Genomic DNA, 16,580 nt, shown 5'->3' with positions numbered 1-16,580 from the left:
GTACACTGCGAAATTCAGTTATGTCATAGTATAATACAAAAAATACTATAAGAATAATTATTTTCAACCAGACCTTCGAATTACAACTGTTATAGAGGACATTAACAGATTCCCAACAAGACATGAGGAAATACTCCACACCCATGTAAACACAGTAATGCTGCAACCCTTGGATAACACTGTTAAGATAACCAGTGTACAAAATGGTAAAAATATTGAAATATGCCAGTAATTTTAATTTTATTAGAGATTAAGTAAAGGCCAATGGGTCTACCTACATAACTATCTAGTTTTAGTTACTGTAGAGAAATTTTACATAACGATATATTAATAAATAATAAAATTTTAACTATATACGAGATTGTCATGAAATTTTGATGTATGTCATTTTAAGATTAACAGTAATTATTTAACAGTGGCGTCTATCTATCTATAAGTCAGACTCGGCAGTGTTGTGTTAATATTAAAAATTACGAATTAATTAAATGTGTAATAGATTTACATAAATTATTATGATTAAAAAATCAAGTAAATAAATTAGAATTAATAATTTTACCACTGGTACTATCAAGAAAAGTTCTGAACGATTTAGAAAGAGCGAGTTTATTTTACTGTGTTCTACCGTATCAGAGATATATTAATATTCTAACAAATAAAACGTTAATTTCTTTTCCAAGCATTTCGAATATTTAAATTAAAAATGCAACAATATATTCTGCCTGTTTATTTTAAGAAAGACATACTACAAAAACGTACGACAACAGTTATTTCCAACATTGAACAAATTCACGTAGGTTTTACGTGACTAGTATCATCGTTACTCTTAATTATTCGGCGTCTTTTTTGTTTTCAAGTTTCCTCCCTGTTTAAAGGTACCTACTCTCGCGCGATGACAGTCGCCGCGCTATTTGTTGTGCAATTTACGGATTCGTCGACTTCATCGAAACCGAGTCGATATCTTAGTCAAAATGACAAATTAATTTAAATTTCATTTTTATCGCCGGCTCGTCTGGGGTCATTAAATGCGAATCAGCCATAATAATCGTAAGAGATACGTGTATTTGTACCATATTAATGTTTTAGACACTTTGGGGATCGGTGCATTTTAAACAGGCGACTAAGTGAGCGTTTTAGTCTTGTTTTGTCATTAATATAATATCAATCGTGCAGTACGTCAGTGCGATAGTTTCCCGTCTTTATCGTTATGGTGCTATTGGGGAATGTTTTATAGATTATTGTAAAGTGTACGGTTTATATGATAATTTGAAAATAATGTCGGGGGATTGACGGATTCCATTCTTTGGTTATGTGTAGTGACTGTTAGAGATTGTTACTGCGTTGAACATTAGCCGAGTGAAAAAGTAATCCGTCTATTAATGTACTTTATGTGTAAGTATCATACACTATGTTTGTGTGTTTATTTAAATCTCTATTGTTTCCTAATAAGCCAAAATTATAAGTGACCTAAATTTGTATTATTGTGGAATGTTATTACTTTTAGAACGTTGTCAAACATTGTTTCATTTCAATAGTGATGGTATTCGGTTTTATATTTAAATTAGCGACCCGCCCCGGCTTCGCACGCGTGCAATGCTGATACTAAATTAAATACACTACAGAAAAAATATGAACGTTGTATATAAAAACATAGCGGCCCGCTCCGACTTTGCACGGGCATAAAATATATATGCCTATGTCACTCAATAAAAACATGATTAAAATCGATCCAGTATTTTTGGTTCATTCATTACTGCCCTTGGCCTGCACGCATTAAATTTGGAGTAAAACAATTCCTCTTCCCCTATACTTACTATGAAGATTTCCTGCTATCTTTGGAATATCTAAATTCATACAATTTTTATTACATTACACATTTTTAAACGCAAATTTTAAATTTGTAATATCTCCGAAAATTTACATGCTGTAAGGAACCATATTGATCTATATTAATTGCACACTGTATTTAAGGTACTTAATTCGATAAGGATTAATGCCGTATTGCTTAAAATAGCTTCGTAAATAAGCCATTTTCTCACGTAAAAAGTAAACAATAAAAATGGTTAATGTGGGTTATCCCTAAAAGATAAACATATACCATCGCGGACTTTTTTGTAGACCTTTTTATGGTGTACAATACTGTAGTACATTAATTTGATCTAACTCGTAGGGTTAGGCAGCGTTTTTGCTAATTACTAAATAAGCCTAAAAAATAGGTTAATTTACGACATCACGTTAGAAACCTCTAAAATTAGCAATGTTGCCTTAGTATATTATGCATGTATTATACATATAAACCTTCCTCTTGAATCACTCTATCTATTAAAAAAAAACGCATCAAAATCCGTTGCGTAGTTTTAAAGATTTGAGCGCACATAGGGATATAGGGACAGAAAAGGCGACTTTGTTTTATACTATGTAGTGATATAAAAACCGTGGGTTATTTCTCATATCTAATATAAAATCACTAATCCTATCGGGTACTGCACAATGATGCAATCCAAAGATAATGTTGGTTACATGTAAAGTACATTATTTACGATATTACTAGCACAAAATTTTGATAAGAGCCTATATTATTCCCCCATTAACAATTTTAATGATTACCGTATATTATATTGAAGAGTAATGAGTTCATGCGAAATTTGTAAAATTCGCTGTTGGTAACTTCTTAAGTAATATTTCTGCTAATTTATTATTTTTGAAGTATTGATACTTCAAGATTGGTATATCTTTCTTAATGTATAAGATTAACGTTTTACTATTGTTCTGTTGTACTTGCATCAATATACAAGCAGAATGAGTATGGGATAATGCATCAATATGTATTTCCCAAATTAGAATTAAATTAAATTATTTAATTCAAAGTTAAGATTAAATACTTACACAGTATACAAATTTATGTGGTTTAGTTCCGCTTCATTTTTCTGATTTCCTGTGTGTTGTCCAGTTTAAGGCGAAATCTTGGAAATCTATATGTTAGTCGGTTTGCAAAAATTGGCTCTTAAGAATAGCCAGACAGGCGACTGTAATAGGCAGCACAATAATTTCTTTATAACATCTTTATTAGGTACTATTAGTACAATCTTATGTTAAGTTCGTACGGTTTGGTTCCCTTCAATCTCCTGACATACTGCGCCCTGTCCAGCAGTTGTATTGCTTCCACGTTAATATGATTTAGTAATCATTTTTCGTGTTTCAAGGCGAAATCTTGGATAATTACGCAAATCCATTTGATTTCCAGGTCATCGTGCAGTTCAGTTCTTCGTTGGATTACTAGTTGGTTTGATGTTTTAGTGCAAACCTATATTTGAACTCCATAACACCAAATAGGCCTTATAATAGAATGATAAATCAAGATCTTTGATTTTGGGTCAAGTTGGAAACTACTGCAGTTTTTTAATTAATCTTGTTTTTTGTCGAACATGATGTTTCCAATTTAACCAGTGATCAAGATGGATACCGAGGTATTTAGCTGATTCTGTTTGGGGAATCGGGCATTCGTCAAGTGGTATAATTAGGTTTTTGTCATTTCGCTGTAACTCAAAATTAACATTGACAGATTTGGTGCTGTAAAGCTGTATTTTTCATTCTCTAGTCGATTTATGGATCGTGTATGACTGCCCTTTATACTATTTCTACATCCAAAGACAGAGTCGTCGGCACATTCCTCGTTCTAAGGATTGTTTCTTTTGTTATTAGGATATGAAGTAGTATAGAGAAGATACAGGAATGATCCCAATACACTAGCTTGTCAAAAAGCTTGTGGGACGTCCAGTATTCCTTTTTTTCAAACGCCTTTTGAATAACCTCTGTTGCTCTATACATTTGGTTGAAAAATTGGTATTTGGACACTATATATTTGTATTTTACTATTTACATGTGTGCTGTATGGTTTATACAGGGTGATCTATGAGTTACAGTGGAACAAATCAGTAGTAATAATGAAAAATAAACTATATATTTTTAAATGTAAAGAAACATTAATTTAAAGTTTAATATTATTTTACTTGTCGATAATACTCGCCAATAAAAAAATGATATGATATGGTATAGAATGTTATACGAATATAATAAAGAAATTTTTTATTAATTTTAGTTTTTATTATACAACATATGAAAGTTTTTCCTTTTAAATTAATTACATAATTTTAGTTAAGAACAATGTTTAAAGTGTTTTTGTCCTTTTTTAATGACATTTAGATTCTACATTTTTGAAAAAACACCAGTTATTTTGATCTACCAATAATTAATTAGTATCTTTTGAGAAATATTGTATTGGTATAGCATTAAAAAGGCTTAGACGTTATTCTGAACAAGATTTCACTGTTGGGATCCCATCAGGGTTATGATAAGTAAAGGACTGTTTAAGTTTTTGTACTTCTAATTTATATAAATGGCTGATTGCGGAATATTTCGAATAGCCAATTCATATATCAAATAATGAATCTTCAACAAATTGAAAATATAGAATATACAGCTAATTCATGGGAATTTTTTATTTCTGTAGAAGCGAATACCTGAGAATAAGCTATTTTTGATTCCGCAACATTTTCATTGGTGTCAATGTAATTGATTATGATTAATAGCTAAATATATAGACAGTATAACGTACACAGAGTTAACATGTACAATAAATGTTACAGTAAAGTGTAATAAACTTAATATTAGTATTAACCAATACTTATTTAGATATTCTGTGAATTGTAGACAAAATAATCAAGAAATCTGATTGTTTGTTGACTTAGTGTAGTGTGTGTCATGCACATGCTATTGTATTTTTTTCCTGAGAATTACTTTTATTCATTAAATAAACACATACATTTATTTCTAGATCTAAGGAATCAACAAGGACACTTTCATCGGAACTGAGCAGAACCGCCTGGCCAGTATCGCAAACAGAATCTTACTTTTTACCAGAATTTCCCGTAGCCCACACACAGCAGGACAATAAGTTCGAATCTATAGCGGAAATAAGCAGAGGAGCTTTCGGGAAAGTCTACAAAGTCAACCATTTGGGAAAGAATGAAACATTTGCTTTAAAAGTTCTTTCCAAACATAAGGTGATTGATATCGGTGACACGGGTGAAATGTGATGGGCATGGACTGTGTTTTTTTTTAGATTCTGACAGAAAACTCTGTTAAACAAGTCAAAGAAGAGGTTCAGATACAGAAAATCTGCGGACACCATCCTTTTATCGTGAATTGTGTTCTAAATTGGCAAAGTAGGAAGCAACTGTTTATAGGTAATGATCAATCTTTTTTTTCTCAACCTTAAACCCGGTGTTAGTTCTGGTAAATCCAGTTTTATGGAGTCAACATTTTTATGGTGACAGTAAATTTAAATTATATAGTTTTCTTTTGTCTGGCTATGTTGAAAGAATACCCTAAGAGAAGGAAGATTTTTTAAAATTCTGTTAAACACATGTTGTAGAAATGTGTAACCGTTGTTGAGTTTAAAACCATAGTAATGGCACTAGTTTTAACCATCATACAATTTTCTATATATAAGTAATTATCTCTTCTTCGTAATAATATTGATTGATTGATGGTAATCTGAATAATATTGATAAGATATTGAAAGATAAATTATTTATTTTAGTGAGATTAAATTTACATTGTTTCTTTAGTTTGGGGGTATTAAAAGGGTATTGTAATATAAAATATTGAACACGAGTAAGAATATATTTTATACATACATTTTCAATGGTTATTTTAGGTAAATGAAAGTGTTAAGGTAGTAAATTAATATATTAGTACTCTGCATTAATATATTATTTGTAATTGAGGATTATTATATTTCTGATGTACCAATGGTAGTGGTTTTATATAAAACGAACTCCTTAAAATACATTCTTGCTTCTATTTTTATCTGTAACATTGAATTAGTTCATTATTGATTGAGGCAAATCCAAATTTATTATAATCTACTTTCTTTTATGAAATATCTAACTTGGATATAAATTAATGATGTTGTTGAATGATCAACTATTTCTTAACCGGTTTCTTTATAACAAACTAGCGACCCGCCCCGGCTTCGCACGGGTGCAATTCTGATACTAAATGAAATACATTACAGAAAAAATATGAACGTTGTATATAAAAACATAGCGGCCCGCTCCGACTTTGCAGGGGCATAAAATATATATGCCTATGTCACTCAATGAAAACATGATTAAAATCGATCCAGTATTTTTGGTTCATTCATTACTGCCCTTGGCCTACACGCATTAAATTTGGAGTAAAACAATTCCTCTTCCCCTATACTTACTATGAAGATTTCCTGCTATCTTTGGAATATCTAAATTCATACAATTTTTATTACATTACACATTTTTAAACGCAAATTTTAAATTTGTAATATCTCCGAAAATATTTGTTTAATTTACATGCTGTAAGGAACCATATTGATCTATATTAATTGCACACTGTATTTAAGGTACTTAATTCGATAAGGATTAATGCCGTATTGCTTAAAATAGCTTCGTAAATAAGCCATTTTCTCACGTAAAAAGTAAACAATAAAAATGGTTAATGTGGGTTATCCCTAAAAGATAAACATATACCATCGCGGACTTTTTTTGTAGACCTTTTTATGGTGTACAATACTGTAGTACATTAATTTGATCTAACTCGTAGGGTTAGGCAGCGTTTTTGCTAATTGCTAAATAAGCCTAAAAAAATAGGTTAATTTACGACATCACGTTAGAAACCTCTAAAATTAGCAATGTTGCCTTAGTATATTATGCATGTATTATACATATAAACCTTCCTCTTGAATCACTCTATCTATTGAAAAAAACCGCATCAAAATCCGTTGCGTAGTTTTAAAGATTTAAGCGCACATAGGGATATAGGGACAGAAAAGGCGACTTTGTTTTATACTATGTAGTGATCTAAAATATATTATTTTTTTGTTTGGGCAAACTAAAAGGGTATGGTAGCCAAAGGGATGTTTCTCAATATTGGTTACAAGTTGCTGAAATGTGTTGAAACATATGGGTAAATATTGGTCGTATTTTATTTTAAACATACGTTAAAACGTGTTGTAATAATAAGTTGTTATATCGTTTGTGTTCATAATTTTTCACTTCCAACAGTTGTGTACATACAATATCTGGAAAATACCTTCAAGAAAAAATGTTGTCTCTTCTATCTTTCTCCAACAATATCATTGAACTAAAAATATCTTTTGAGTTTAAATATTACTTCGATAGTTACAGACTGCGTTATAGATATTTGTATTGAGTATATATATTTTTTCATTTACAGTAACTGAATATATTGAAGGTGGAGAATTGTGGCAACTTCTTCAGAATATTGGAATCTTACCCATTGAGATTATACAGTTGTATGTTGTCCAGATAGCATCAGCTATTGGTGAGTATTTTAAGTTTTATTGTATTTTATTTCTTATATTCTTAAAAAAAACTGGTTAACTGTTGAAATAATTTGAGATTAAAGACAAAATAATGTATTTCTAGTTTCTCTTTCCTTCTGTAATTAATTTAATATCTTCTGTAGGTATATTTTCAAATACGTTTTTTCGTATTTTATATTTAGAAATATATTTTCCGTCTACTAATTCATATTAAAAATACCACAAAAGTCATAATTATTTCTAAAAATATTCCTCCTGTAAATATTTTTTACACATGTTAAGTTTAATTTGACCTCGTCTGCGAAATAAGATAACAGCCTAATATCAATACAGGAGTTGATAGTGAAAAATTGGAGGCAGATAATCTAGATAACATGAGGATTTTTAGGACGTTACTTGAATTGCTGTTGTATGTGTCTGTACTACGATAACTTTAGTGATTTACATTACAGTTTTTAAAAAGAACAAAAGAAACGTGTTTTTTAAATCCAATAATTGATTATTATCATTTTTCGGTTGAATAAACATTTTTTTTGGAAATATTTTCCATTATATTCTCCAATAGTGACCTATATGTAGATATGTATAAATTTAGTCATATTCACCCTAATTCAACAATTAGGAAGGGGTATTTGGTAGGCTATGAATAAGAACTATGAGTTGTGTGAACTTCCCAACCAAAATGAAATGGTGTATATTATACACCTTGTATGATGGGACGAGTATTGTTGTGCATTAGCTCATTCTATACGCCAAATGTGGAACATTCGCTTCTGATTATGGATGTTTAATTTTGGTTGTGATATCAATGATGTTATGGTACTATTTTATGGCTCTTTGTTTTTTATTGTTAGAGTCGACTTGACGGAGACTAACCACTCTAAGGATCTTATCAATCCTTAGCTCATTTACAAAATATTTAAAAGCTTAAACTAGGTTATTTACTAGTAATGCTTACGATATTGATGTTGTACTTGATATTGGCACTAAAATCATCAATTTTAAACTGTCAGAACCAAACTTAATCTTAGGAATATGATCTTAGGACATCATTATAAGCTACTAACCCAAATGTGCTTTAGCCCGTTTATGATGTATTTCTTCACTATAAAACGAAAAAGTAAGGAATTTCCAAATTTTGGAAAGTGATAAACATTAATTCCTGACACTAGACCGTTTTATTTTTTTTAGTTTATCATATTTCTGAAAGAAAATATATTTATATACAGGGTGTGTTCAAAAAGTAATGGGGAATGTTAAAATTTCACGGTTTGTGTTTGCCGGATTGGCGCGAAGCATGTTTATAAAACGTATATAAATTTTCAACCATTTAGGTTGTTTGCTTTTTTATCCGTTGTTGAATGAATAGTACGTCTTTTGTGTTTTTTTTAATAAATTATAGAGCACATTAATTTATATTAATTTTCTGTATAAAAAATATTATAATGTTCGACAAGTTTGATATAAATACATAATATCTCATAGGAGGTACTTACAATTCCCATTATTTTTAATACATCTCGTATTTAATACAGTAAAAAAATTTTCGGAGATATCTAAAGCTTGTTTTTTGCAGATTTCCTTCACAACGCTGGTATCATCTATAGAGACCTAAAACCCGAAAATATCCTGTTGGACCTTAACGATAATCTAAAGCTGATCGATTTCGGACTCTCCAAGTGGCTCTCTTACGGTTCAGCGACCAGCACTGTATGCGGAACACCCAGATACATGGGTATGCCCACCTAATCTTCCTTCCATTTTATAGTACACTTTATAGATAGTACTATCGATAATTGTTACAATTACAAACTGGGATAGTGTTATTAAGTTTCGTTTCGGAAATCGATATTTTGTGGGGTATTTGCAATTAGTGAGATTAAAAACCAAAAAGAATAACAAGAACGCTATTTTAAATTTTCAACTCTCAGGATTATCTGTGATTAAAGTGTGATAAATTCATAATTTTCGCTCGTTTTTTAAATAGAGTTTGTTAAAAAGAATCAATTTAAGATGAACGCCAGATCTCAAATTATCGAGCTCACCGTAGAGGGCAGACAGGCCGACGAGGCGGTCGCTAGCTTATTTCACACTGTCCTGCTGCATAGGTGTTTAGGTAAATTTTGTTATACAAACGAGAGCAGCTACTCGGTCAGCACGGTGGGTTTCACCGACGTAGATTGCGACTTCATCGATCTTACATACGTCTGTTGTTCGTCCAACGCGTTGGCCCGCACGGTCAAACAGGAGGTCAGCAATTTTTCGGAACAACTGAGGAGCAACGAATCAAACGGGACCGGGCAGATCACGCTGGAATTCTTCCAAAAGAAACCGAGTCGCTACTTGTTCCTGCAACCCGAGTGCATACCTTGGGAGGTGTGGAACGTGCGATTACAACTGATCTCGCTGGACAATGAGGTCGAGAGGCAGGAATGCCGCGAGAGAGTCGGCAATCATTTGACGGAAAAAATTCTGCACATAATGGAAGTGATGAACAGACACGACTACATACCGAAAATGCCGCCTAGAAGCGAAGTCGATCTTATTTTCGATACTTCATACTCAGACGTCCAACCATATTTGTTTAAATTCAATTATTCGATAACAGGGCCATCCAGCGGCACCTCAGTGGGATCGTCCATGAGAAAATTCTTAAAGGACAGTTTTAATTTGTAAACACGCAGCACAATAAAATTTCCCGTGTTGTCTCATCCACATCATACAAACACACGCTCACACGCTGACTCATACCGTATAAACATATCAATCCAATGTGTCTAAAGGGATTTGTTGTGTTATCCATATAATGATTAAAATAGTTTTTATATGTGTATAAAATAAATTTTATGGTGGTTGATTATATATTTGCACAGAATAATTAAATTTTACGATTAATACATTCGGAAGCTTATTAATGAGGAACATCAAAGGTACACTGTTTATATGATGTGGAGGGTTTTTTAAAGTAAAACAATGTTGTGAGTTTACCTTGCATTTTGGGCGTCGACATGAACTTTTTATAACCTTCAAATTACAGTAAGCAAATTTGAGTTTTTTTTAATTGAGAAATATTATATCTGTCTATATGACGCGCAGGGTTCAAGGGTATGGAAATTATTATTGTAATGTCAATATAATTTGTTAAAAATATTTAAATAATAGTACCCCGTAATGATCAAAAACCCCGCATTTTTCTTATCATATAATATACATCTTTTTTGGGTTGGAAGGCGTATAAAGAATTAGTTTTAAGGCCTTTTGTTTAAGTTTGAAATAAAGAAAGAGTTTTTTTTCTTTTAGTTTTTAAAGCAAAATAATCATGAGTAATTTTTTTTTATTTCAAATTCAAAACTATTGCGAATTTTTATTATAATGGTGAAGGAGCCGTAATTTCATTTATATTTGAAATTACAGAAAATTAATAATGGTTTTAAAACAAAATTTATTTAAAAGAATATCAGTTATCGGTCGGCATTAAGTATAATGATGAGTAAATTATCTTTTTTTAATTTAAAATCAAAATCACTGGGAATATTTGTTATAATGGTGAAGGAGCCCATTACCTATATATTCATTGCCTTTAGTTCTGTAATATTGATATTAACTATGATGAAGAATTTGATAAAATTAAAATTGTGGGGGCCCAAAAATATATATTTTGATTTCAGTTTAGAACTATTTGCAATTGTTGTCAAAATGGTGAAGGGGCTGTATTCACTTTTGATCTTGCTTTTATAATCTCAGGATATTTTTTTGTGTTATTTGACATATTTAATCGAATAAAAGTTCAAATGGACGCCCAAAATTTCTTTTTTTAATTTTCAAATCATGACGGTTAGGTTTTTCTACTGAAGTAATGTTTGATGATTCTTTACGTTCTAAAAAATATAAAATCCTTGTGCTTTTATTATTCCCTAACATAAGTTATTTGGTAAATTGAAATAATAAGAATGTGTTTTTAGTTAGCAAGCGACATTGCTGTCCCAGCGAAGAGGATGCAATGCCTTTTGCACTATATATAAATACGTCATTGTATGTCACAAATAACATATTAGAAGTTTGCATTGGGAATCGCGTATTTGTTTGTACGATGTGGGTGGTTTTAAAGTAAGACTTTTATATTTTCCGTTCGAGTGCACCCTTTGCTTTTAAATGTCAATACCGCGGATGTTTTGCACCACTTGTTTTTAGTAACTCTATTAACTTAATTTCGTATATATATTAGAACATGATTCATACTGTATAATAATCAGAGTTTAAAGGAGCTTTGAGTATTGAATATTTAAATGGTGCTTTTAAATACTTGTTTTGATTAATTCTTTGGTTAGCAAATGGCACTGATGCCTCTTATTGACTATTCAACTACATGACATAGTTTCATTCATATTTTATTCGGGCACTGATGTACTTTCAAGAAACACATGTCTTAGTATTTATTTATTATTAGTCAGTTATCCTTCAGGTATTGTTGAAGAATTGTTGGCTTGTATTTGATATAGGTTTATGGAAGTAAATACTAGTTTTCTGCAATGTGATACTTACAGTAAATTTACATTTTTATTACAAGTTTTTTTTTACTAATCTTATAGTTTCCTAGCTTTTATTTATTTTTTTTTTGCTACCATGTATCTCTTGTTCAACTTTCTGATTTTGTATTATGTTATTTGTTGATATATTTCAAATTAGTGTTACTTACCATAAGAATACAAACGTAACATAGTAATATTTATATAATTGTAATGAGTAGTCAGTTGAGATTGTCAGGTTTCATCTCTCTTTTCTATTTGTGTCTTTACTCACGTGCGATTGAATCGATGATCTGGATGGTTTGCGTGAACTGATTTTTTGCATGACATTCACAACGAATTGGTCAATATTCTAGTAAGTATCCTCGACGTATGACTGTGCCATCGGGCAATATAAGTGGTATTTTGAGTTGGCGTTAGATGTAAAAATGTCCGGTATGTCCGTAGTTACCCTACTAATTTGTTCGTCTATTTATTGTACATATTGAATATTCAGGCGATGTTTCTATTTTTTGATATCATTTTCTGAAACCGTTTAGGATAAGAATTTCGAGTACCCGTTTTATTTCTTAAAATTAGTTAATATTTTGGCGTCTTTATATTTGTAATAATTAACTAAGTAAGGTGTATACTTACTTAGTTAATTAAATCGACACTGAGTATTTGTAGTATTAATTTTACGTAAGTATGTTTGTTTTTTAGCCATTAAGTTCCAATCGTTTGTATGCGAGTATGTAAGTTCGATGTTTTAGTTATTTGATGGACCTTTGTGAAATTCGCCGTGCGTTTTACATTGAGATCTTGGCTTTTGTAATAAATTCTTGAAAACAAAACAAAAAAAACACGAGAGTTTTTTTTATGTAGTACTAATTTAATTGTTTACCGCTTTGATAGTAAGAAGAACTATATTTATATGCTGCTGAGTTTTACCGTTAGTGTTGAGAATTTTCTTTTGTAATTTTTCCTTTTCGTTTGTCCACACGTTTTAAAATAAATCAATTTAGTCCAGTACGAACCGAATAAGAACTAGAGATGAGCTCGACAGCGACTTTTAATTCATCGGTATACAAGTGAGAGCGACCGAACAGTCACCACTTATTTTAAGGGCGATATAAATCACTGCTACTTTTTTAGTAGGGATTGTAGCTTTGTTGAAGCGATTGTGTCGTGCTGGAAGAAAGGGAGGCAGGCCTATGATTTATACAGTTTATGTGTGATCACTTTATTAGCTGAACATTTCAATGTTTTGGGTATAAATAACATCTTCTGTTGGCCTGGTTTTGCTACAATATTAAATAATTTGCAAGTAGATAATGAAAAGGAATTCTATCTGTTGAAGTATCTTGTTGAGCACAACACTCATTTGGACACTGGTCAATCTTTACATTTCTACTGATCATTAACACGTTAATGTTGAAATAGAGTGAGATAATTAGTTTTTGATGTGTTCTCTCATGTTGTTTTATATGCTTTTTTATATAAATTGCACTTTTCGTTGTTTGTCTAGTTGCGCTAACTAGTTTTTGATAACTGACTAGATGATTTAATAATAACTATATAACAACATTAACTAAATAATGAACATGTTTGGCCTTGCCATAAAAAAGCTACAACACTACTACAAACTAAGTTAACAATACGGTGGTAGTAACGGTGACTGATTTGGTCGCTGGTTAAAGTCACTGGTAATAAAATAACGCTCGTCACTAGTAACCACTTACGAATTTTTAATAGTAACTTTTCATATGGATAATAGGACTAGTGCAATATAACTTATATTGATTGCAAAAGAAAATGTTGCTATTATAAAACTAAAGATTATTATAAAGCCATATATATAAATATATTCAAACTAATTTACCAAAAGAACTGTGTAAAAATGTTGGAGGTTACGATTATGATTTTTTCATCTTATTTGAATGGGACCACATTTTTTTTTTGAGCTCTATAAGAAAAAGTGATTTGGTATAATGCTGATTCCTGCAGCGGAAATATTTTTACGGTAAGAATTAAATGAATGCCATCTTAAAAGATCTCAGGTCACTTTATATTATAGAGATGAAATCATAGAATGTTTGACGGATTATTTAGAAATATATGAAAATTATTTAATAACTAGGATATTTATAACTTTACAAACGCACAATGTTCGATCTAGTTTTAAGTAGAAGTGAAATAAATTACATTTTATATTGCTAAAACCTTCAGCATTTTTATTTTGTCTCTTCCTCGATGGGGTCACATGAGACTTTTTAATTGTTCCACCACAATAAATATAAATATAAACAGAAACACATTGAAAATTCTTTTTATGACCCTGGGTAGTTACACCGCGAAGTTCAAACTTATTGAAAATCTTTTAGTTCACATTTCTACAAATTAGGAGGTAAAATGTTAATAATGTAAATGCCTGTATATAATTGTAAATAATTGTCAGAAGTTATAGCGATTAATATGTGATTTTTTTTAATAAAATCTAATAAAATACGAAATAAAGATTTTATTTACTAAATATTTGTATGATTTTAATACCTATCACAGTAAGTGTAATGGGGGGATATTGGCATATTTTTTTGGGTAAGAAGACCGAATAGCATGAAGTGTCCCCATATTTTGATTTGATTACAATTTGAATGATCTGGTATTGTGCTGCACAGGTAAGTTGTATTTTTTTTTTGTTTCAGCTCCTGAAATTTTGAAAATGGCATCTTATAATCATTCGGTGGATTGGTGGAGTCTTGGAGTGATTGCTTGTTTGATGTTTACAGCACAGGTAATATATTGACATGTATATTTTTGGTGATGGGAAGTTTGTTTTTCAAATTACCTCATTTATACTGGAATATTAACAATTTAATTTACGTCATATGCACAAAAATTCACTACGCAAACATATGCACTCGTTTCAAGCAGTGATTATTCATAACTTATTTTTACCATCTTTATCTTACAAAGTGCCTTCACCATGTCACCTAAATATTTGAAGGAAACCGATAAAGTTGATATTTATCTTCACGTACACGCATAAATCTGAAGACCGATTTGTGAATATGCTCTTAAAACTCGGCGCATTCACCATTAAAAAAACAGGTCTTATGTGGATAGAGTTTTTTTTTGGTTTATTTGCATTTAAGACAAAAACGAACTGATTTACAGACTAACTGTATTTTAGATTTTTTAAAAATTTCCTATACCATGTTATGTTCCCTTTACCATATGTTCTCTTTACCTATGTTTATTGTTAAGTTAATCTAGTAATATTCCTGTATATAATTAAGCTTTCAGTCTATTTCTTATACCCATGGGAGCGATATAATTGATACTTGTGGAACGCACACTATAATTACTTATAGTATAATTGATGTTTGAGTACATGTGTTTCTTTGATACAGATTTAAAAGAGGTAAGATCCTTTCTAATAATATTTTTGTAAGTCTCCAGTCTATCAAACATTGTTTTTATAAAAATTGCAATTGCACCATATTTCTTAAATGGATGAATAGATAGTTGATCTCTCACAACATGACACATTTATTAAGATTGGATATTATTAGCTGTTATATATACAAGCATTAGAATAAATGTGAATATCCTTAGATACAAGGATACGTGCCCAAAATTCGAAGAACTCACATTTGAATTTCTTAAAAGCATTTTTTAATTTTTCATCTTAATTTTGTCTTAATAAGAATTATCCATAGTTATTTTTATAATAACTAATTTTTATAATAATAATGAATTTTTCAGCCATTTAGAGAAAGATTTCTATAGTTCCATAAATTGTTATACCAAAGCGCATTCGCCATATTCCTGAAGACCTGTATTACCTTTTAAGATTTATATTTTTGAGTGACAATCGAAATTGGGAATCATAGAGCTATACTGGTTTATTAGGGCTATTTTTACATTTTGGTTCCAATATAATCTTATTTTAATATAAAATCTCAAACTAAAAATGTGTAAAAATAAATTAAACATTGGTAAATGGTTAAAAGTCTCTAGAAGCAATATTAAACCCTATAAGTAAAAGTCCTTTATAGAGGAATAACTTCAGCGAGGTAGGATTAATAATAAAAACATATACCCACTAAATATAAGTTGAAAATCTGTTTTTTCGTTAGTAACCATCAATCATTTTCATTTCTTTTCATTAATCTTGATGAGAACAGTTCGACATAATGATAAGGTCATTATTTTCAATTTTTAAAACAAACTATTTGTTTTTAGTCCTCTGCGAAGAGGTCATGTATTATTGATATGTTGAACTGGTTTGGTGGTAATCTTTCTTGTTCTTTCTCTTAATTAATGGAATAAGTACGATGTTCGACCGTTCTTCGTGCAGTTTAATTAAGCACATTACTTGTTATTTCAAATGAGTTGAAAATCTCTTTTTATGCTATTCATTTGTTATAGTATATGTTTTGTTCTTATTTTGTCATTTTTATTACTCTCACAGTTTACAATTTGGGTTAATTATAGTGTTTATATTGTTATACAGTTTTTTTATTATAGAATGATAAATATATCCAAAATCATATTTAAATAAAGCGAATCTTTCGAAAACTATTGCGAACTACGTCACTGGAATGTCAAGCAGGGTGAACTAACCTTGCAGCATTCCAAAGGACGCTGACTCCTCGATTTTAACTTATCGGTCTCGCTATCTACCGGACGAT

General features: G+C 30.5%; 1 protein-coding gene across 2 annotated transcripts in view; it reads left to right on the top strand.

The window, feature by feature from the left end:
• The window catches only part of S6KL (ribosomal protein S6 kinase like), a 233,406-nt gene that overhangs the window by 14,721 nt on the left and 202,105 nt on the right, over window positions 1-16,580 (top strand). Inside the window, exons 3-7 of one of the 2 annotated variants that reach the window (XM_076414321.1) lie at window positions 4,832-5,060; window positions 5,120-5,243; window positions 7,270-7,377; window positions 8,955-9,113; window positions 14,589-14,677. In XM_076414321.1, the coding sequence (XP_076270436.1) occupies window positions 4,832-5,060; window positions 5,120-5,243; window positions 7,270-7,377; window positions 8,955-9,113; window positions 14,589-14,677 (709 nt within the window). The remainder of the gene's footprint in view (window positions 1-4,831; window positions 5,061-5,119; window positions 5,244-7,269; window positions 7,378-8,954; window positions 9,114-14,588; window positions 14,678-16,580) is intronic. The other variant, XM_076414322.1, reaches the window with a different exon arrangement.

Source organism: Rhynchophorus ferrugineus, unplaced genomic scaffold (genome assembly GCF_030347505.1).
Source record: "Rhynchophorus ferrugineus isolate W39M unplaced genomic scaffold, kcgeb_rfMv2 rfM1, whole genome shotgun sequence".
In the NCBI taxonomy this organism is placed as follows: Eukaryota; Metazoa; Arthropoda; class Insecta; order Coleoptera; family Curculionidae; genus Rhynchophorus; species Rhynchophorus ferrugineus.
The sequence above is the reverse complement of the archived record's forward strand: the minus strand, read 5'-3'. Positions and strand labels throughout refer to the sequence as shown.